This window comes from Gorilla gorilla, chromosome 10 (assembly GCF_029281585.2).
Source record: "Gorilla gorilla gorilla isolate KB3781 chromosome 10, NHGRI_mGorGor1-v2.1_pri, whole genome shotgun sequence".
NCBI lineage: Eukaryota > Metazoa > Chordata > Mammalia > Primates > Hominidae > Gorilla > Gorilla gorilla.
Window position 1 is genome coordinate 45,603,001 of NC_073234.2, and position 20,872 is coordinate 45,623,872.

At 48.6% G+C, this 20,872-nt stretch overlaps 2 protein-coding genes across 5 annotated transcripts in view; one reads left to right on the plus strand and one right to left on the minus strand.

Annotated features, from left to right (window-relative positions):
- The window catches only part of SARNP (SAP domain containing ribonucleoprotein), a 65,323-nt gene extending 58,588 nt beyond the window's left edge, over nt 1–6,735 (plus strand). Inside the window, exons 11-12 of one of the 3 annotated variants that reach the window (XR_010129324.1) lie at nt 1,799–1,969; nt 6,475–6,602. Coding sequence is in view for 2 of the 3 variants with exons in the window: in XM_004053324.5 (XP_004053372.1) it covers nt 1,799–1,840 (42 nt within the window). In the remaining variant the exon portion in view is untranslated. Of the gene's footprint in view, nt 1–1,798; nt 2,085–6,474 lie in introns of those variants that run through there. The other 2 variants (XM_004053324.5, XM_055359426.2) reach the window with 2 other exon arrangements.
- Nucleotides 2,080–16,185, minus strand: GDF11 (growth differentiation factor 11). 2 transcript variants are annotated; one of them, XM_031001099.3, is made up of 4 exons: nt 15,542–16,185; nt 10,327–10,724; nt 9,427–9,808; nt 2,080–2,341 (listed from the first exon to the last, which is right to left on the minus strand). In XM_031001099.3, the coding sequence occupies exons 1-3, from the start codon at nt 15,984–15,986 to the stop codon at nt 9,428–9,430; spliced, it is 1,224 nt and encodes a 407-aa protein (XP_030856959.1). In that variant the 5' UTR covers nt 15,987–16,185; the 3' UTR covers nt 2,080–2,341; nt 9,427. The 2 variants fall into 2 exon arrangements, with proteins under 2 accessions (XP_030856959.1, XP_063549976.1); XM_063693906.1 differs by lacking the exon at nt 2,080–2,341 and having other exon boundaries at nt 7,462–9,808; nt 10,327–10,461; nt 10,648–10,724.
- Between the last annotated feature and the right edge of the window lie 4,687 nt (nt 16,186–20,872).

The window sequence follows — 20,872 nt, forward strand, 5'->3', positions numbered from 1 at the left end:
AGGAAGTGGAGATAATAAAACCTACCTCAAAGTTTTATTTAAAGAGTGAAACGATTCTGTATAAAAAGGGATAGTTTTTAAATACTTAATAAGAACTGGTTGTGCCTAACTCATTTCTGGAAAAGGACAGTGGACTCAAATGAGACTTCCTCTTCTTGTCACTTTGTTTACAGATAGTTTCTCAAAATGAAAGAATCCCAGCACTTTAGGAGAGCAATGTGGGAGGATCACTTGAGGTCAGGAGTTGGAGACTAGCCTGGGCAACATAGTGAGACCTCATCTCTACTAAAAGTTTAAAATAAATTGGCTGAGTGTGGTGGCATGTGCCTGTAGTCCCAGCTACTCCAGAGGCTGAGGTGGAGGTTGTAGTGAGCCCAGATGGCACCACTGTACTCCAGCCTGGGCAACAGAGCAAGACCGTCTCAAAAAAAAAAAAAAAAAAAAAAAAGTATATTAGGCTGTTCTTGCATTGCTGTAAAGGAGAAATACATGAGACTAGGTAACTTATGAAGAAAAGAGGCTTAATTGGCTTACAATTCTGCAGGCTTTATGGGAAGCATGGTGCTGGCATCTGCTTGGCTTCTGGGGAGGCCTCAGGAAGCTTACGATCATGGTGGAAGGCCTTAAACAGCCATATCTGGCAAGAACTTACTATCTTGAGGACAGTACCAACAGGATGATGCTTTATGAAAAGCTTCTTTTTTTTTTTTGAGATGGAGTCTCGCTCTGTCGTCCAGGCTGGAGTGCAGTGGTGCGATCTCAGCTCACTGCAACCTCCGCCTCCTGGGTTCAGGTGATTCTTCTGCCTCAGCCTCCTGAGTACCTGGGATTACAGGCGTGTGCCACCACACCCGGCTAATTTTTGTGTTTTTAGTAGAGACGGGGTTTTACCGTGTTGGTCAAGCTGGTCTTGAACTCCTGACCTCGTGATCTGCCTGCCTCGGTCTCTCAAAGTCCTGAGATTACAGGCGTGAGCCACCGTGCCTGGCCTATGAAAAGCTTCTTCACGAATAAGTATCAGAGTCAGTCTTGTAAATTAAACCCTGAAAATTTTAGAGTCAGATCAGCTAACACTCTTCACTAGAAAAAAGCCAGAGGAGTTTGTATTCTGCTAGGGGCAGTGGTTGGGAGTGCCCATGAAGGACTTGGTGCTGTTCTGTGAGTCACTTCCAGAACCAGAAGTCTTCCCTCACCATTTTGGGTCCTCTCCAGTGTTGCTGTCTCCTTTAAGAGATCTATGATAGGGACTCACCCACATACCACTCACTCCCTATTCGTTCTGTTGGCATCAAATATTTATATGCCTTTTTTGTGAGTTGGAGTCCTAAGGAATAGCTACTGTCTGGGCCTGACTGCTCAGAAGGGCATCTCCTTCACCTCTATGAATAGCATTGGTTAATCCTTTATCCTCTGAAATCTTCTGTCTCCCCATTGACTGGAAGACTTTCCCCAGCCTGTTAAGAGCCCATTGTTTCCAGGCTAGCTTGATCTCAGGCTGAGTGGCCCTCTTCACTTCAGGAATCTTCCCATTTTCTACCACTGTTCTTCTCTCTGTCCCTCGCCCCCAATAATCTTTACTCCTCACCCTCCTTACCCATTAAACTTTCCAGCTCCTACTGGATAACTGGAAGGATTGGAGAGATTCAGGAATGAAATCTCTAGCTACCAAGCTCAAGTCTGGGCCATCCTTCCTTCTCGGGCCTTGTGACAGTTCATGTGAGTTTGGATTAAAGCAGCCAGGAACCCAGGCAACTATTGTCTTCAGTCTAATTTTTTTCTTCTTGCTGCTTCTTTACAGGCAAAGAAGAGGAAAAGAGCAGAGCGCTTTGGGATTGCCTGATGAAAAGTTCCTGATACTTTCTGTTCTCCAGTGTTTTCCATTTCTCTCCTTCTTCTTGGTCACATATATGCCTAAATGCACAGTCATGTGCCTACGTCCTGCCTCGCAATGAGGGAGCATGTACCCCAGGTACATCCGTGAACTGTGGCAGCAGTTTGACTTATTGCTGTTTCAGCTTTAAGGTTGTTGTGTTTTTGTTTTTGATTATGTTGCTTGTTAATAAAAAAAAAAATAGAAAAGAGAACAATGTGTTTTATTAGGTGCTCCTTTGATTTATTGGAGCTATATTAGACCAGATAAGGGGAGCTTCAGGGGCAAATATTATAGAGAATTGGCCATAATACCTTTATCCCTTAGAAGAGAAGACAAGGAAAAGGATTGAGTTTACCCTTTAAGCCTATTTATTCCCTTCTGTCATACTCACAAGCATTTTTTATCCTCTGTGAAGAGGTTAAGTTACCCACCCACCAAGTCTTTGCTCCAGCAGCTTGTAGTGACCCGCTGAAATAAAACAGAACATGGGAGGTTTTAGGTGTTGCAAAGGACATAAATACAAGGGCAGTGATTAGTAGCCTTCTGTTATTAGCTAATAATGCAGACTTTTTCTTGGATAAAATGGAGTCCAGGGTCCCACATTAAAGGAAAAGGGCCCTGATTTCAAGGGTGACGTGATACGATACTATGTTGGTCAGTCAGTTCAGGAAGGGAGATGGGCTGGATATCCCTCAGAGACAGAAGAAATTTTATATGTAGAATCAAAGCATGACAGAGGATGTCAGAGCTATTACGCATTGTTAGCTAAATCATTGGGAACATAAGCAGTGGAACTGGAGGCTTCAAGTTCATGTAGATCTGAAACCTGCTTAATCTTTTTGGATATGTTATTGCAGAATTTCTCCTCTTAATCTTTATATAAGCTCGGTTTTTGTTTGAGTTATTTTTGGTAATAAGACTTAGGAGCCTGACACCTTACCTGAAAACTTTGGTACTATGATCAGGTCCCATGTTGCTGTGGTGTAATCCTTTATCCTTATTTCTACTAAAACCTGCCTGGTTTTGTGCTTAATGAAATGGTAATAGTTTGATCACCTTTCTGATGTCAAGATATCTCTTTATTTCTCCAAAGTCTCTGGTTGGTGAGGAAAGCAGGGACCTAAAGTTTAGATAATTTAGAAAAATCGTGCCTTGGAGAGCAGATCCAAAAACTGCTGCCCATTTGTTGTGAAGTTTGCCCCATTCTGAGACTTTGGAGAAGTGAACAAAAGGGAATGCTGGTTAAATTTTTGACACCTCTTCAACCAAATAAACCTTAAAATTGGAATGACCTTCCCTTTTCCCTCTTTTCCGTCTGCCTCCCTTTTCTTTACCTCACGCTCTGATCTTGGGGCTAGCTTTTCCTCTCTCTACTCTGCCTTCATCTGAAAACAGAATAGATCTGATTTGTAACTTGAGAGATTATAGATTCACTAATGGTTTCTTCCTGAATATGGTTTTAAAAAGAGAAAAATACATGAGGGAATAGAGCAGATGCTGATTATGAAGTGGAACAGTGGATCTTTTGGAAGTTTTCTTCACTTTGTCTCTTTATCCTCTATAACCTTCCAGAAAGATATTCAGCCTTACTTGCCAGGATTTTCTTCTTGAAGCCTAATTATTCTCCTCACTCATCTTACTTCCCCTAGATCTTTGAACAGTGTTTTCCAATTTGTGAGGATTTTTTTTTTCCTTATTAACCTCTTTTATCCCATTTCAGCAGCTGTTCCTATGTTGGTCAGAAGTCTCTAACCTCCAAGCCAGATGAAGTCCTCCCCTTCCTATCTCATTATAGTCATTCTCCACATACTCTTTGAGCATGAATAGTTCAGGATGCCTTTTTCCCAATTCAGTTTTAAAATAGTAATTCCATTTGGAGATGGAACAGACATTGAGGCTTGTAATTGTTTACCTGAGATCTTAGTACCCTTCCTTCCTCTCCCCCAGTTTCCCTACTATAGCTGATCCAGCATCCAGATGTGGTTAACTGATTCCAATTCCTGAAGCTGTGACATTCTCTGCATACCTGGAAGCTCTTAATGAGGGAGTCTATAAAAGCTGTGGGGAGAACTAGCTTCCTCAGCTGTAAATCTGTACTTTTTTATGGTTCTCTAGGATTATTCTTTTTTTCCACTCTCACTCTAAACTGCCCAGCCCCCCACCCCACCTCTTAAGAACTGCTGAAGATAGAGGCTAGAAGCTTCTGTGAGGATGAGGGCTATAGGAAGGAAGGTGTGAATAAGGGCAGGACTTCTTGGTGTTGAGCTGAGTTCTCTTGCTGTGTCTGATATGAGGAGTGAGGGAGGAACTTAAGGGAGGATAACTTTTTTGCTGTTCTCTTATATGAGGGCCTCTGGCAATGCCACTTATTTCTGATTATTGGAATCCCCCCAAAATTTAACCTCCCCTTCTCTTGCCATATCTAGACGTTTCTTGTTTTTCCCTTCCAAAGGGATTTAAAATTACAGGTTTCACATCTTTCCAGATTCTTTGAGTCCAAGGTGTCCCTAACTTTCTTGTTGTCTCTTTCCCTTATGTTGTTCCTGTATTGAGGTTTCTACCTCCCGGATCACTTTCAATAGGATAGATTAGAATGTAATATTGTTTAGCAACTACTTCGGTTTAATTTCTTATTCTACCACACTAGCTCTTAGACCCTGGGCAGATAATCATTCTCTTTTCAGACTGTACCAAAAGGAACCCCATTGTGAAGGTTGCTGTGTGAATTAAGTGATATTCTCATATCATGTATTCACACTACAATTTGCTTACCATAATTTGCATAGTAATTATTCAATAAATATTAGCTTTTACTGGGTGATCAGGGTACTGTGGAAATACATATTTCTTTCCCTGAGTAGGTTCTAGCTAGGTGTGAGTGCCCTAGTTTGAACATGTTTGTGTGTGCATACACCCAGTTAATGCAGTCGTATTTTGAGAAAAAGAAAAGGCAGAAAGAGTCCCATTCACTCCCTCAACCCCAGCTCACTGGCAGGAAAGCTGGACATTGTTGCTTTGGAGCACTGACTTTCCTGCTTCTACGCCACTACAGACCAGAAGCTGTAAATGCCACTGCCTGCTGATTCTTAGCTTGGGGCCCCTGCCATTTAAAATATGGGCAAGGTCAGAGTATAGGATAGCTTCCCATGCCTTCGGTTGGAGGATGTTTTAGGATAAAGAAGAAAAGACTTGTAAAAAGTCATCTTGAGTAGTCTTTTTTTGGGTGTTCTCTCAGTATAGGAAACAAATGAGCCACAGGGAGAGAAAACCCATTTTCAGCTCAGGCCAAAGTTAGGGGTAGATGTGGATATGGTTCCCTTGGGAAGATAGAATACATAACACTTCTGCTACTCAACCACTTCCAGCCTCAGTCTTGTAGTTGGTCTCGAGTGGGGTCAGTGTGCTGATAGAACTGATAAGACAGGGAAAACATGGCAGTACATTGAACCCGCTGTAGCGCTGTCCCCAATTCTGGATCAGGTTGATGTCACAGGAGCTTTCCTTATTTTTATTTTACTTTAATTTTTTTTAGAGACAGTGTCTTACTATGTTGCTCAGCTTGGAGTACAGTGGCTATTTACAGGCCCAATCATAGCACACTGCAGCCTTGACCCTCTGGCCTCAAGTGGTCCTCCTGCCGCAGCCTCCTGAATAGCTGGAACTACAGGAGCACACCACTGGGTCTTCCTTTTTTTTTTTTTTTTTTTTTTGGAGATGGGAGTCTCATTCTGTCACCATGCTAGAGTGCAGTGGCGCGATCTCAGCTCACTGCAACCTCCGCCACCCGGGTTCAAGCGATTCTTCTGCCTCAGCCTTCCATGTAGCTGGGATTACAGGCGCACGCCACCACGCCTGGCTAATTTTGGGTATTTTAGTAGAGATGAGGTTTCACAATGTTGGCCAGCATGGTCTCGAACTCCGGACCTCGCATGATCCGCCCGCCTCGGCCTCCCAAAGTGCTGGGATTACAGATGTAAGCTACCGCGCCCAGCCAGCTTTCCTTATTTTTGAAAAATGTGAGTCAGGCAATATTCTTTTGCCATTCCCAACTCATATTCCCAGGGAATTGTGCTCTAGGTACATGGGAAAAATTTTTACAGTGAACTGAAAGAATATTTGAGATGCTATTTTAGCCACTCTTGTGTAACAAGGCAAGTTGGTTGGCTATGTTGGTTTAGATTTTTGTCAAACTTCGTTGAGGAAACCTAGGAACAGGGACTGTAGGAGAATAGGACACTAGCTGGATCATCTCAAGAGAACCTTTAGATCTTCCATTCTGTGGAGGCTGGGAGAGGGGTTTTGTTGTCTTTGGGACTGTTTTGGCTCAAGCTTTTCAGAGAGGGGTTGTTCTAGGTACCCCCAGTTTCCTGTCCTCTTTCCATCCTTCCTTGGCCTGCATGTCCCAAACCTCATACCACCATGCCCTTAGTGTTTTCTGTCTTGCTCCAGGACCCCATCTTCTTAGTCATTGAACACGAGGTTTCCTGTCTCAGATCCTCTTCACCTCCGGTTCTCCAAGGTGTAAATGTGGCACTTGATTAGGGAGAAGAGCTCAGCACTGAATTCTAAACTCTTTGACTGCTTTTATTTTTTTTTTTCAGGTTCAAGTGCTGGATTGTGTCATGTGACCATCCCAAAACTCAGAGCACCCTATGGCCATCTTTGCCCTCTGTCACATAACTTGAAAACTGCCTGATGGCCTTTTTGCAGTGGTTCCCTCCAGGAAGCCTTGATCTCAGTTGAAGAAGTTCTTTCCCGGCATTCCAATGCCCCTGTCAGCTCCATACTCCTCAGACACCCTTAACAAAGGCTGTCATGCACACAATGTGACAAATACACAAAATAAATGATAATTACACTAATAATGATACGTTCAGAGGGGCACTGGCCAGGTCCACACACATCATAAGGTGGGAGGGGGTGCTAACTCCCACTGGGTTGCTGAGCTGTGCCCCCCAAGTCCCTTTACTCTGTGCCTCTTTGGGGGTAGGGAGGAACAGGGGAATGAGACTTCAGCTCACAGATTTATGTTCATAAGAGAAAGACCCCTGCCCCCCCCCACCCACCACACACACACAAAGGTCTTTATTTGGTGGTATTTAAGGGGCTGTATTCTAAGTGTCCCCCATATTTAATGCCTCAGCTCTCTAGAATCTGTAGAGGGAAGATACCTGATGCTTATTGCCCAATCCCTACTCTGCCAAGATCACGAGGCATTTGACCTTGGAGGGAGATATCATCTGTTCTTCACTTCTCTGTTCCTTTCCTTCCACCAAGGAAATGTGAGTGGTGTTGATGGCCGGGTGTGTCTTGTCCTCCAGGATTGGGGCAGAAGGAAGGATGAAGAACAGGGCCAGAGATGCTTGGGGTTAGCATAGCTGCTATATGGGTGAAGGCAAGCTGAAGAGCCTAACAGCCCTGCCCATTCCTCTACTGAAAGATCTTGTTTCACTTTCTCACTATAAGAATAGGAATAAGATGTTAAAGCTCACCAACATCACCTTCTCAAGGGTGGTCACATACCTTTGCCCCTTCCACCAACTGGCCAAGGGGGAGAGTCATGCTCTTGGGAAGAATGAGCCATCCAGTTTTGCTCACCAGCTTGGGCTTTACTTTAGTTCAGTACTGTTTTTATCAGACCCGTAACTGCTGGCTCTACTTAGAGTGACAGTTTTGCTGAAGGTTCTTACCCCCACCTCTCCTGACATCCTCTAAGCTCTTGCCTGGAGCCAAGAGGCCTGGTGGTGAAGTACGAATAGGGTGTGGATCAGGAGATTCTCAACTCCTTGGCTTCTAGGCACTGTCCAGCTGGGAGGCAGAGGGGAACTTGTACTCTGAAGCCTGTGACTCCTCTTAAGCCTCACATCTCTTCACCACTACTCTGGTGCCCTGGTTATCTGTCCCACAGCGAGAGGTATTTTATGTCCATAAAGTGCCCGTGGTAAGTGCTCAGAATTCATCTCTTGGCTGTGGCGGGTGCTGTCATTTCTCATTCCATTGAGGGGAAGAAACTGAGGCACAGTGAGTCCAGAGGAGAATGGGTCAGGGTTGTGGGAGGAATGAATGGGCCTAGCTAGTGACTTGAAATGGCAACCAGTCTCTGCCTGCTTCCTAGCCTTCCAAACCCGGGAGTCTCCATCCTTCCCATCCTCTGTTCTAACTGGCCTTGTCAGATGCTTTTTCCCACTGTACTTTCCCCTCCCTGCTGCCAGGTACTGTTAGATTCCAAAAATAAAAGGAAAAAATAATTATACACTCTGCTTCCTTGTTCTCCCCTCTTCCACCCTGAGCTTTGGGGTTAGGAGACTAAAATGTCCCCCTTCCAGAATCCCTCCCACCTTGGTCTGCTGGCTCTATTCCCTAGCCCAGAGCAGTGATTTGGATTCAAATGCCCTGTAACCTTCAGCCTCCTTACTGCTCCTTTCTTGACCTCTCCTAACGCTTTCCAGACCCAGGGGACTCTGGGGTCTCTATACTCTCTCTAATTGACCTGAAGATAGAGGCTGGGAGCAGGGCCATTCCAGAGGCTCTTTGGTCTCTCTCTTGGCTGAGGGAATTTGGGCATAAGCAGGCTGCACCCTCTGGCTAAATAACTCAGTATCATGAGGGTGGACCTTAAAGTAGCTCTCATTATATAGATCCTGGATGTTGAGGGTTCTCTCTCCCACCCCCGCATCCCCAGCTCTTAAACCCTAACCTCTTACTATTTCCATGACAACTGGCTTCAATTCAAGCCATTTGGCTCAGAAAAGGTTGAGTTAGGGTGATGATGGGTTAGAAACTAAACATGTGTCCGCCCTCTTGCCCTTTACTCCCATTCCCAACCCTGGAGGCTTTATACAAGTGCTTAAGTGAGTAGGTGTTGGGAAGAGCAGGGTTTGGGGAATAAGGGATAAACGGGGCACAGTGGGCAGGGGCCCTCCTATTCCAGTAAAGCCAAATACCAAAAAAATGAAAAGTCACAATAAATAAATAAATAAAAATTCCCAAATCTTTTTGCCCCTGCCCTCACTTCCCCTTCCCCTGGCCACTGTTGGAGGGAGAGAAGGAGAAAAGAATGGATTTTTGATTTCTTCTCCTACTGAATAGTCAGGGGATCTCCCCAAACTATACCAAGCGCCTCACCTTGCCAGTGGAAGAAAGGAGGCTTGGTGTGGGGCTTTCATTTATTACTCCATTTCAGTCTCTTTCTCAGTGTTTTGTCTCTGCCTCGTCTGTCTCTTCTGCCTCTCTCTTTGCCTTCTCACTGCTGCTCTTTTTGTTCCTCTGTCTCTATCACTGTCTCTACATCTCTCTGTCTTTTTGTCAAACCTTCTCATCTGCAAACTTCAAACACTCCCCACCCTGACTATGCCCCTCCTTCCCCTTTCCCCCAAACCCCTCACCCCTCAATTCCCACCTGCCTCCCTCTGTTGTATTGCACACTGCTTGGTCGGGGAACAGGGTGTGATGTTCACGGGAAGAGTGGAGGGAGCTCTAGGGCTTGGGGGGATGGGGGCAGGGCTAGGGGTCTTGGGGTAGGGTCTGTGGGGGAGGCATCCTCTATCCCCCACCTTAAGAGCAGCCACAGCGATCCACCACCATGCCAGGGATCTTGCCGTAGATAATCTGCTGCTTGTCATTGAAGTAGAGCATGTTGATTGGGGACATCTTGGTGGGGGTACAACAGGGCCCAGCAGAGCCTCTTGGATTGGCCTGCTGCACCAAATGGGTATGCGGATATTTTTGCATGAACATGTACTCGCACTGGCCGGAGCAGTAGTTGGCCTTGTAGCGCTTAGGTGCGATGATCCAGTCCCAGCCGAAAGCCTCAAAGTCCACTGTGAGGGGATATCGGCAGCAGCGGGACTCGCTTGAGTGCTCGTCGCAGTCCAGACCCAGGTTCCGCCGGGAACGTTTTGTGTTCTCTAGGACTCGAAGCTCCATGAATGGATGCTGAGGGTCAGGGAGAGGGGAAAGAAATGTGATATGGCCCTGAACAGTTCCTCTTCCCTGTTCCTTTCCCACCTGCCAGGGGCATCAGAATAGAGACTGCTGACTTCTCAGCTTTTCCATTGCTCCCACCCCCAGAATTTATCTTTTGCCCACTTTTCTTGCCAGCTAGCTAGCTCTCCTTCAACTCACCATCTCTAATTCTTACTCTTCTGGCAACCTGATCCCTGTCAGCCCCTTGGCCCAACGCCTCAACAGCCAGTTTTTTTGTTCTCACAGCTCTTCCATTAACTGACACCTTTACCTTCAAATCCAGTTTTCAGCTGTTGTCTGATTTGGATCCTTGAGAAGTAATGGTTGCCACCCCACTCCTCAACTCCTCCTCTAGAATCAGCTGCTGACCCCAGAGACGTAATGCTGGTCCCCAACCTCCTTCACATTCTTTGTCTACCTTTTCCAATGTAACCCTATCTCCTCAGGGCCAGGTTACACATATCCACCACCTCAGGCCCCCTGCTCACCAGCCCCTCGGCTCCCGGCCCCAGGGAGGTGACAGCCAGGTCTGTGCCACTGGGATCAAAGGCGTTGATCTCGATGCCCCAGTTGCTCTGTGGCTGGCGGAACCAGCTGTGTAGCACTTGCTTGAAGTCGATGCTCTGCCAATGGCCTGAGCGTGAGTGCAGCTCAATCTTCAGTGAGCGGATACGGATGTGACGCCGGCCTCCGCCCCCTCCCCCTGCGGTCCCTTCCCCAGTTAGGGGTTTTAGTCGCAAGATCTGCAGGTAGACTGTGGCTGGGCGGGGTACAGGCCGTAGGTACACCCACAGCTGGGCCTTCAGTACCTTTGTGAACATCACCTTGGGGCTGAAGTGAAAATGGCAGCAGAGAGGGCTGCCATCTGTCTGTACTGCTGGGTCCGCTGATAAGAGAGAAGGGCACAGCATCAGCAAAGGGTGTTTGTGTAGGGGATCAGTAGTCCTGGGTGGCACTGGCAATTTTGGACTTCTCAGCCTGATTTTCCAGTTCTTCTTTACCCTTCTCCCATGCCTATCTTATACCATGTCTCTGGTACCTAAAACAGCACTTCGTCTTTAGGATGATGGCCCTATAAGGCCTTACTGATCTGTGTCCATTTCCTAATCCATTTGCCCTAATATATAGGTTCCTGTCTACCAGATAACCTGCAAAATTATTCCTCCACCACCATCCTTACTGTCCAACTTTTCCCAGCAGGTAAGGCTCCAACATTTTCTGAATCTTTGAAGCTCTTTATAGAAGCCATACCTCTTATCACACCTGCTGTCCTTCCATCACCTTGCCCCTATCTGCTCTGATTTATCTGCTGGACAGGTAGAGCCTGGCACATCCCTCCCCCACAAAATAACACAGATGGCCTCAGAGAGGGGATAACCCAGGGTCCAGATAGGGAGCATGAGCTAAATTTATCCCATTATGTAAACCAGAATTCAGATCTAGGCTTCTTGCCTCACTCCCATTAGGAATAACACCCAGCAAAATGGAACTATCCAAGCACTTCCTATACATCTGTCTCCCCATTCTCTCCTAAGAAGTTTCTTCAGCTGCTGCTTCATCATCATCACCATGACTGCCCCCAGCTCTTGAGGAAAGGAATAATTACCTCCATGGTGTTGCCTCCTATTTGCCTAAAGCACCAGAAATAATATTAAATACACCAGATGAACTACAATGCCTTTTTTCTCCCCTGAGTTTCCTTTGACTTCTCAGTCTAGTGCCAGTAGGTCTTTACAAAGTTTTAACATCCCAACTTTACATTTTGACCCATTTCCCCTTGCTCTGGACCTTAAATTGATCCTTCTTGGGTCTAATAGATGATTCTCAATATTCTGCCTCTGCCTCCATTCCAGCTCCTCTTCACTGCCTTTCCTAAGTCAGTTGGGAGTGTCCTACAACATGTCTCCATTGGACAGAATATGTCTATCCTGACTCTAGATAGGAGGAATCAGGAGTGAGCTTCCAGAGCCATATAAGCAGGGTTAGGAAGTCTAGGCCTTTAAGTATCCTCCCCATGTCTTGAGTTCTGCAAAATCAGGATGGACTTAGGGTGTCCTATCAGCTCTTCCCCACCCCCACCCTGGGAGAAAGAGGACCTTCTAAGTGAGATGAGGAGAAAGTGCTTAATGAACTTCATATATTCAGGATATGATACCCAAAGTCTCTATAGCTTTTTTTTTTCTTGATTATTCTCTGAGGTCCCAGGGCCCTGGTAGTCCAGTTATTTTACTGGCTGAAGCTTCAGTGATGGTGCAATGGAGTAGGGTTTGGGGGGTGAGAATTCAGAGATCAGAAGTAGCTGGGATAGGGAAGCTACTAGTGAGATGGGGAGTGACAAGCAACATCCCAAATAGCATACTTTACAAATTTCAGCATAAGAATTGTCTATTTTGCCATTAGGTACTAATCTCCATGAGAGTGGACACTGTTGTTATTCATACTGTGTCTGTTTTGCTCACCATTGTAGCTTTAGTGCCTCCCATAGTGCTAGACAGCACTCAATAAATACATAGTGAATGAACTCCCTAAACTCCCAATCTTAAATTATACAGGCAAGTGCCTGAAAGTTCTTCCTGGCATCTAAATTCTGTTCTTTGGCTATAATTGAAGTGGGTTTAATCACTGCCTGATTCCTTACTAACCACTATCTAACCTTACTCACCAAACTTCTCAGTGTGATACAGATAATAATTCTTGCTTCACATGAGCGCTGAGCATTAACTAGAGAATGTGAAAATAGGAAACAAACAAACCAATATTTATTGAGAAGCTACTACTATTTTCGCATTCTCTACTAAGCTCTAAACATAACCCTCCCTCTACCTAAGCTGATCCAGGGTTTGAACATGAGGGCTACATCTAAGTCTTTGGTTCCACATACTTGTCCCAGTGGACAGGGGACAGTCAGTGCTACAAGGAGGTAGAACATAGGGAGAAAGAAAAGAGCAGGGAGAAGAGCCAGGGGAGAGACTGGAGATGGTGAGGGAGATAATAGAGAAGAGACTGTTAAGAGTTGAAGGCATATTAGTAGATATAGGGAGAGAAATAGAAGTTAGAGTGGAAAGATGCAGGGGATAATCATGGCAAAGGGAGAATAAGTTTGAGAGTTTGAGAATCCTGATGCAGAGGCAGTGATAGAAAGGAGTGGGTGATGGTTAGAAAGCTAAAGGTGGGAGGAAGCTAAACCTAGTGGGGTAAAGGAGAGAAAGGATAGAAAGGGTACAGACGGAGGAACAAAGGAGAAGCAGGTAGAGCCACAGAGGGAAACGGGGCTCGAGAGAGTCCCCAGCACACATATGCCGAGCTCTGATGGGGAGGAAAAGGGGCCACATCTGTGTTGAATTGATCGGGCTGGTGGCAGGCAGCAGGTCAGGTTTAGTAGGCGGCGCTGGTGGGAGAGAGAGGTCACTGCACTATTTTCAGCAAATGCCCAACCCCCTCCCTGCACACCACCTCCCCTTCCCCCCACCCTAACCCCCCCAACACACACACTCCCAACCACGGCTGGAAGGCCTAAGGGCAGGAGGTTGGGCTGAGAGGGCAGGGGCCTCTTGGTGTGGGGAGGAGAGAGAAACTCAGGGGCTGGGCTTGGCTCCCAGAAGGGCAGGGGGCTGGGTTCCCAGGATGAAGGCTTGGTGGGAGAGCCTGAGAGGGTAGAGGGAACTAGGGCAGGCAGAGCAGCCTAGGAGAGGTGGGGGCTGGGGTCCAGGGTTGAGGGCTGGGGGAGGGGAGGGAGGGGGAGGGGAACGGAGGCCATCTCTGCTGACAAACACCTCCCCCGATTAGCAGAGCACAAGTCTCTTATTAAAGCGGGTCCCTGGGGATTAGACTATAAAAGTCTCTTTTTCCTTTTCCCCTCTCTCCCTCCCCTCCCCTCCACTCCCCCTCCCTCTCTTAAGAGCTCAGCTAGGCTCTTAAAGGGGACGTACAATACCTGGCCGGAGACCCAGTTCCCTACTTGTACAAGTCCTGGGGTGGCACCGGACTGGAAGTTTTGATGGGATCCTACCAGCTGGTGTCCCCTTCCCACCGACCCAGGCCTCACCTGCACAGCCCAACTCATGTAGGCAGCGTCCCTTCACTTCGTGTATCCCCATTACCAGAGCTAACTCTGGTGGGCTCAGGCCTGTTGGTTAAGGGATGCTAAGGATATTTAGGGGCAAGGAGAAGTCCACAGCCCCATCACCCGTCCTGGAAATCTTCACACACACTACACCACAGAGACTAGAGTATCTTTTCCCTCTGTAACCTTCATCTTCCAGCAAACTCTTGATCTGAATTCCTCTATAACTCTGTTTCCTAGAAACCCCACCCCCTACCCCTGCCCTCAGTCGATCTGAGACTGACCCTAGCTTCCATAAGCAGAAGGCTTAAGAATAGAAGGGAAACTGAGGAACCCCAGACCAGATCCCCATACCTCCCACCCCCACAGCCAGTTTCCTGGTTCTTTGAGTTTAACAGCCCTGACCAAGTCTTGTGGAATTGAGGTCTGCAGAAATACCAGGGGCAGTGTGAGGCACTCAGCCTCCCAGATGCACACCTGGGTTCCTGTGCCTCTCCCATGGGGGTGGGCCACTGGGACTCCCCTCAGCCCCCAGCTTTTTATGACCCATCTGCCAATAAACCAGTCTCCCCCGTCTTCTGTTCACAGCCATAAAACCAAACTCTGTGTGTGTTGCAGGGGGCTGTGGGAAGGGGGGAACCTTGCCAAACCACTAGGGAATAAGAGAGGCCTGGTTCCCTGTAGTTGGGGGGGGGGGGGAGACCTCAGTGGGGGAGGAGAAGGAGTCACCTGACCCTAAGGAGAGCTGGAAAAGGGGTGGTGTAGTGTTCGCCTGGATTTTCCAGGCCATAAAATTTCAAAGCAGCTCATGTCTATTATATGTTCATCTTCCGTTTGGTCAGGGGCTCGGATGCCTGGGTTCCTGCTCCCCCATCTACTACTTTCTCTTTTTTCCTAGGTCTTCGTCTCTCTCAAGTCCACCTGCGGTAGGGGTGGGCGAATAAGGGATGGAACACTAAGGTTTGAGTAGCCAATGAGTGTCCTTAGCCCCCAGCGCAATGGAGTTGAGCTCTCTGAGCTCGGTCAGTATCAAGAAGGCACAGTTTTTCCGACCCCTTGGGATACCCGGTCTGAGACAGGGGTCAGGATGGAAAGGGTGCCAGCTGGGCTGCCAGGAGGTGTACAGGGCTCTGGGACCCTGTTCTTGGGAGAAAGCACACAGTTCTCTGCAGCCGGTTGGGCACGTTGCGAACGGAGCACGGAGTGGGGAGTTACCGCCAGGGCCACTGGGAAGCAGAGAGCACTGCAGTCCAGCTGGGGCTGCGGGGGTCCTGCAGCCTCCCGATTCTGTTCTCCAGCCTCCCCACCACGGCTTTTCAGGACAGAGTCACTGCCCAGCCCCAGCTTCCCCGGACTCCAACAAGGATCTTTTTAGCATACTGGGGGTGGAAGGCACTATCTCGAAACCCGCCCCATTTCCCCCGCCCCAACCTCCGGGAACTAGGCGTGCATACAACTTTGCAGCCCATCTCCACCGCTCGGAAAACTTCTATGAAGTAGCCCCCGCTCCCTAATTCGTCAAGTTTTCGCAGAAAAAGCTTCCGGGCCGGGGCAGCAGGGAGCGCCCGGCTTGGAGCACAAGGCGCCCTTCGCGGGGCCAGAGCCAGCACCCCACTGCTCGCGCCCCGCAGCCCACTTACTCTCCTGGGCCATGCTAATGACGGTCTCGGTGGTGGCGTGGTACTCGTCCTCCTCCAGGAAGTCCTCGGGCTGCAGCGCGTCGCCCTGGAAGTCGTGTAGGTCCAGGATCTGCTGCAGCGGCGGCGCCTTGGGCAGCAGCTGCTTCACCACCTCGCGGCTGATGTTGGGCGCCTCCTTGAGCCGCAGTTTGCTCAAGATCTGCGACTTGATGCTCTCTAGGCGCAGCTCGCGGCTGTGCTGCCGCCAAACGCACACGGGGCAGCCGTCCGGCTCGGGCGCCACGGACGGGGCTGGCCGGCTGGAGCGCTCCCCCCCGACCCCCGCCGCTGCCGCCGCCGCCGCCGCCGCCGCCGCCGCCGCGGGGCCCTCGGCCGCCTCCCCCCGGGGCCGCAGCTCCAGGGCGAGGAGCAGGAAGCCCAGCAGCAGCGGGGCCGCGAGCACCATGCTGGAGGGGAGGGGAGGGAGGACTGGGGGGCGGGGACGCCGGAGTCCCGCGGGGAGGGGGCGGAGGGAGGAGGGAGGGAGGAGGAGGGGGTCCGGGCGGCGCGGGATTGGGGGCTGCCCGGCCGAGGGGGGACCCGGGGGGCCGGGGGCGGCGGGCGCGCGGGCGGGGCGGGCGGGCGGCCGGGGCGGGCGGCTGGGGGGGCCCGAGCCCGGGCCAGGCCCTTTATAGCCCCGGCCCCCGTGTCGTCAGCGGCCGCGATTGGCTGCGGAGCCAACAAAAGAGGCAGCGCTGTCATCCGAGGCGAGAGAGGGAGCCGGAGAGAGCCGAGGAATAGAGAGAGGGAGGGAGTGAGGGAGCAAGGGCCAGAGAGAGATGAAGAGACAGAGATATGAGGGGGCGGGGGGGCGGATATAGAGGGAAAGTCAGAGCCAGAGAGACTCAGGAGAATCAGAGAGATAAAGGGGGAAGAGACAGAGATAGGAAAAGGAGGAGGAGAGAGGGAGAGACAAAGGAGGAAAAGAAGAGTCAGGGGGAAGACGCAGAGGTGAGAGACTTAGCTAGAGAGGGAAATTGTGTGTCTGTGGGAGACACAGAACCAAGAAGGAGGAAGACTGGGACAACTAGTGGGAGAGTTAGAGTGGAGACAAAAATGGGGAGAAGAGGGTTACCACTAGATAGGGGGAGACAGAGGTCTACAGAGCCAGACCAGAAGAGATCGGGGGTCATGGAGATGGGAACAGGGGCAGAGGAACAGAGGACAGACGAGTGCCCTGGGAAAGGGGTGGGGGGGGGGGGAGAGAAATCAGGATGGGGGAGGAGAGAGAGGGGCACAGACAGGGAGACATCAAGGGAGCCCCTGAGGAGGCAGGTGCAGGGGATTGGGGGTGGGGGAGAGGAAAGGCAGAAACTCCTGAGAGAAGGAGCCACAAGAGTCAGCCTTGGTGGGAGCACAGAGAGCCCAGGGGACAGAGGTGGAGAACTTGAGACCAGAGGAGCTCTAGCCACCAGAGGTAGCCCAAAGAAGATGCTCAAGGAAGCCATGGAAGGAAGCACCAGGCTAGGCTCATCAGAGGGATTAAGGGGACTAGGAGAGGAAGAGGTCAGGGACAACCTAAGAAGGTGGAGAGGTGATGGGAAGAACTGAAACAGAGGGAAGACATACAGCTGGGAAGACTGTGAGCTTGATACGGGCTTAACAGGGCTAAGGTAGTCAGGCGGCTGGAAAAAGCAGGAGCTAGAGGCCACTGGGGGAAGGGTGAGAGGAGATGGCTGGAGGCTGTTAAACTTGGGGCGAAATCTAGATCTCTGGATTTCTAGCTATATCTTTGGATCTGCAGGGTCTTAGAAGTCTGAGAAGGGGCTGGAGGTTGCAAGGGTGAGCATGGGAAAGAAATCTGTGCTCAGATGCACGAGATGAAATACAGATGTGGGACCAGCCATAGTCTTCAGGTGTGATCCTGGGCAGTCAGAGAGCAGAGTAAAACAGTACTAAGGTGAAAAAATGTTTTGAATGTGCTTAACTTCTGACTTCAGGTTTTCCAGGCTTATTTCTGGATCTGAAAGCCCTGGAGCAATAGTCAAATGGAAAATGTTTGTGCCAGGCCAGGCGCGGTGGCTCATGCCTGTAATCCCAGCACTTTGGGAGGCCGAGGCGGGCGGACCACAAGGTCAGGAGATCGAGACCATCCTGGCTAACACGGTGAAACCCTGTGTCTCTACTAAAAATACAAAAAATTAGCCGGGCGTGGTGGCGGGCGCCTGTAGTCCTAGCTGCTGGGGAGGCTGAGGCAGGAGAATGGCGTGAACCTGGGAGGCGGGGCTTGCAGTGAGCCGAGATCGCACCATTGCACTCCAGCCTGGGCGACAGTGAGACTCCATCTCAAAAAAAAAAAAAAAAAGAAAAGAAAATGTTTGAAGGAATCAGGTCTTGCTAATTTCCTGGCATCCACAATGTTTATTTAATAAATGGATGAACTTTATTATTGGGCTTCTCAGAATAGAGGGGCATTGGTTTCCTCTCTGGAATTAAAGCCCAATAAAATATCTTAAAGTTGGCTTGGCATAGGCATCAGGAGCACCAGACATAAGGATAGAGTTGGGTTGAGGAACTGGAGTAGAATAAGGGAAGAAACTGGGGATCCAGGTATGAGGGGAGGAGGTTGGGTAGGGGTTAGGAGGACCAAGCTGGGGAGCTTTGAAGAGACAATCCATTTCCATGGGTAACAGAAACTGAAAACAAAACAGACTGGAACAAAAACTTAGACAGCTTGTTCCCTCCCTTGCTTTCAACCAAGACATGGGCATTTCAGCATTTCATCAAGTTTCTTCATCTATAATATGGGGCCACAATTCCTACCCTTAACTGGTTGTGGGGATTACATATAAGCAATCAATAGTGGCCTTCATGGGCTTCTTCTCCTTCATGATTCTTCCTTTCCTTTCTGATTTTCCAGAGCAGTGATTGCCTTTAGCACATATTCTGGTATATCCTATTTTCTAAAATGTTTCTCTGTCATTTCTTCAGCAAAATTGGAAAGGCTGTGAGAGCAAAGTTGGTGTCACCTCCTTCTTCTCCCTTAGAGAAGGTAGTACAGACTTCACTTCCTCACCAAACATGTATCTAGTGGCAGGTACAAAGATAAATGAGATGCAAAAGTAAGTAAGACTCAGCTCCTTTCCTCAGAGAACATATAAACTAGAAAAGACACTAGGTAGGCCAGGCGCGGTGGCTCACGCCTGTAATCCCAATACTTCGGGAGGCCAAGGTGGGTGGATCACCTGAGGTCAGGAGTTCGAGACCAGCCTGGCCAACATGGTGAAACCCTGTCTCTACTGAAAATACAAAAATTAGCCGGGCATGGTGATGTGCGCCTGTAGTCCCATCTACTCAGGAGGTTGAGGTGGGAGAATCACTTGAACCTGGAAGGCGGAGGTTGCAGTGAGCCAAGATCATGCCACTGCACTCCAGCCTGGGTGACAGAGCAAGACTCTGTCAAAAAAAAAAAAAAAAAAAAAAAAGAAAGAAGGAAGGAAGAAAGAAAGAAAAGAAAAGAAAAGAAGACATTAAGTAAACAGGACCAGCCAGAACTCTAGGCCAGATGCCTCCTGCATATCTCAATCTGGATGTTTCATGGCACTTCAAATATCACAGGTTAGAGAACCCCTTCTTTCTCCCTAAAATGTGTCCCATCCTTCAGCTTTTCATTTTAGTGAATGACAATCATCCAGGCTAGAAATCTGAATGTCTTGTTTCACCCTTGTCCTCTTGACCATTTCTGAGTCTTTGCACAGGTTGTTTCTTCTTCCTAGAACAATTCCCCCTACTACTTCCACTCTCTTCCACCCACCAGTCTCTTGGCCAAGTTTACTCTTTCTTCAGGTCTCAGCATAGATCCCATCCAAGAATCCTTTCCTGACTTCAGGTCTAGAGTAGTTGCTTCTCCCAGATGTATCTGCACCATTCTGTGAGGTATGGAGATAATCGCCTAGCTTCTAGACTAGAAGTGGGCTGGCTGGGTTCAAGTCCCAGCTCTCTCCCTTTTCTGGTTGTGTGAACTTGGACAAGTTATTAAACATCTTTATACCTCAGATTCCTCACCTGTAAGATGGGGATAATTATATATATATATATATATATATATATATATATATATATATATATATATATATAGAGAGAGAGAGAGAGAGAGAGAGAGAGAGAGAGAGAGACGGAGTCTTGCTTTGTCGCCCAGGTTGAAGTACAGTGGCGAGATCTCGGCTCACTGCAACCTCCACCTCCCAGGTTCAAGCGATTCTCCTATCCTCAGCCGCCCGAATAGCTGGGATTACAGGCACGCGCCACCAAGCCTGGCTAATTTTTGTATTTTTAGTAGAGACAGGGTTTCACCATGTTGGCCAGGCTGGTCTTGAACTCCTGACCTCAAGTGATCCACCCGCCTCGCCTCCCGAATTGCTGGGATTACAGGCGTGAGCCACTGTACCTGGCCAAGGATAACAATATTGTACCTATTTCATAAGGTTATGAAGATTAAATGTCTGAAAAACTGTTCTAAATGCATTAGTTATTACTGTTACCCCAACTTACAACGCTCACCTTGGGAGACCAGAGAGAGCAGGAACTTTTTCACCAAAGTATTCCTTAACAGCTTTGAATAAAGAATGAATGAGCCCTGCTAAGTGAACTTGATAAGAGTTGGGTGGGGGAAAGAAGACAGTGTATTTGTATATATGAGGGGTTATTGGTATCTGCCAAATACAGGGAATTGGAGTCAGGAACATTTGAGACAGAAAGGTTTTCTATCTCCTGATAGCCTCCTCAGTTTCCACGACTAAACTTAATCCAATAAGTGGACAAGACTGCCATCTGATGGTAGAATCTGGAATATCAGCTCCTCGGAGGTGAAACTAAAAGCACGGCTTAAGGGTTTTATTTTTGCATACGTTGTACATTTTCATTTTAGACTTTTAGTTCGAAAAGTTCCATATCATAATGCATTAAGCCTTGTCCTTTCTCCAGCGCCTCCTAGATCTTGCCTGATTCCTTGAGTTCCCTCAGGTTTCGTCCTGTTGGGATCACCTGAGTTTCAGGAATTAACCCCTGGGAGGTTTCTTTTAGGAGCTTCAGAACTCCAGCTGCCCCAGACTCCCTAAAAATGGGGCACTGGTGGCTTTACGGAAAATAAGTTCGGGGGGATCTGGACATTAGATCTTTCCTTATCCTAGTACAGGCTTAGGTTTGGGGCCCCGCCCACTGTCCTAGTCTCCCTGGCAACTGTCTTCCTGCCAAGGGTGCCCCTCTCCCAGAGTTACCCAGGCAACCTTCAGGCCCGCCTTCTTCAAGGTCCTGACTGGTTCATAGCAAATGTGGGTCGCAGCCTAAGGGAGG

Bases quoted from the DNA above. Each gene is read 5' to 3' on its own strand.
- GDF11 (XM_031001099.3), bottom strand. From the start codon at position 15,986: ATGGTGCTCGCGGCCCCGCTGCTGCTGGGCTTCCTGCTCCTCGCCCTG. The intron at 10,725-15,541 runs GTAAGTGGGCTG...CTCTCTTATCAG, and splicing joins CATTAGCATGGCCCAGGAGA to CGGACCCAGCAGTACAGACA. The intron at 9,809-10,326 runs GTGAGCAGGGGG...CCTGACCCTCAG, and splicing joins GGCCGGGAGCCGAGGGGCTG to CATCCATTCATGGAGCTTCG.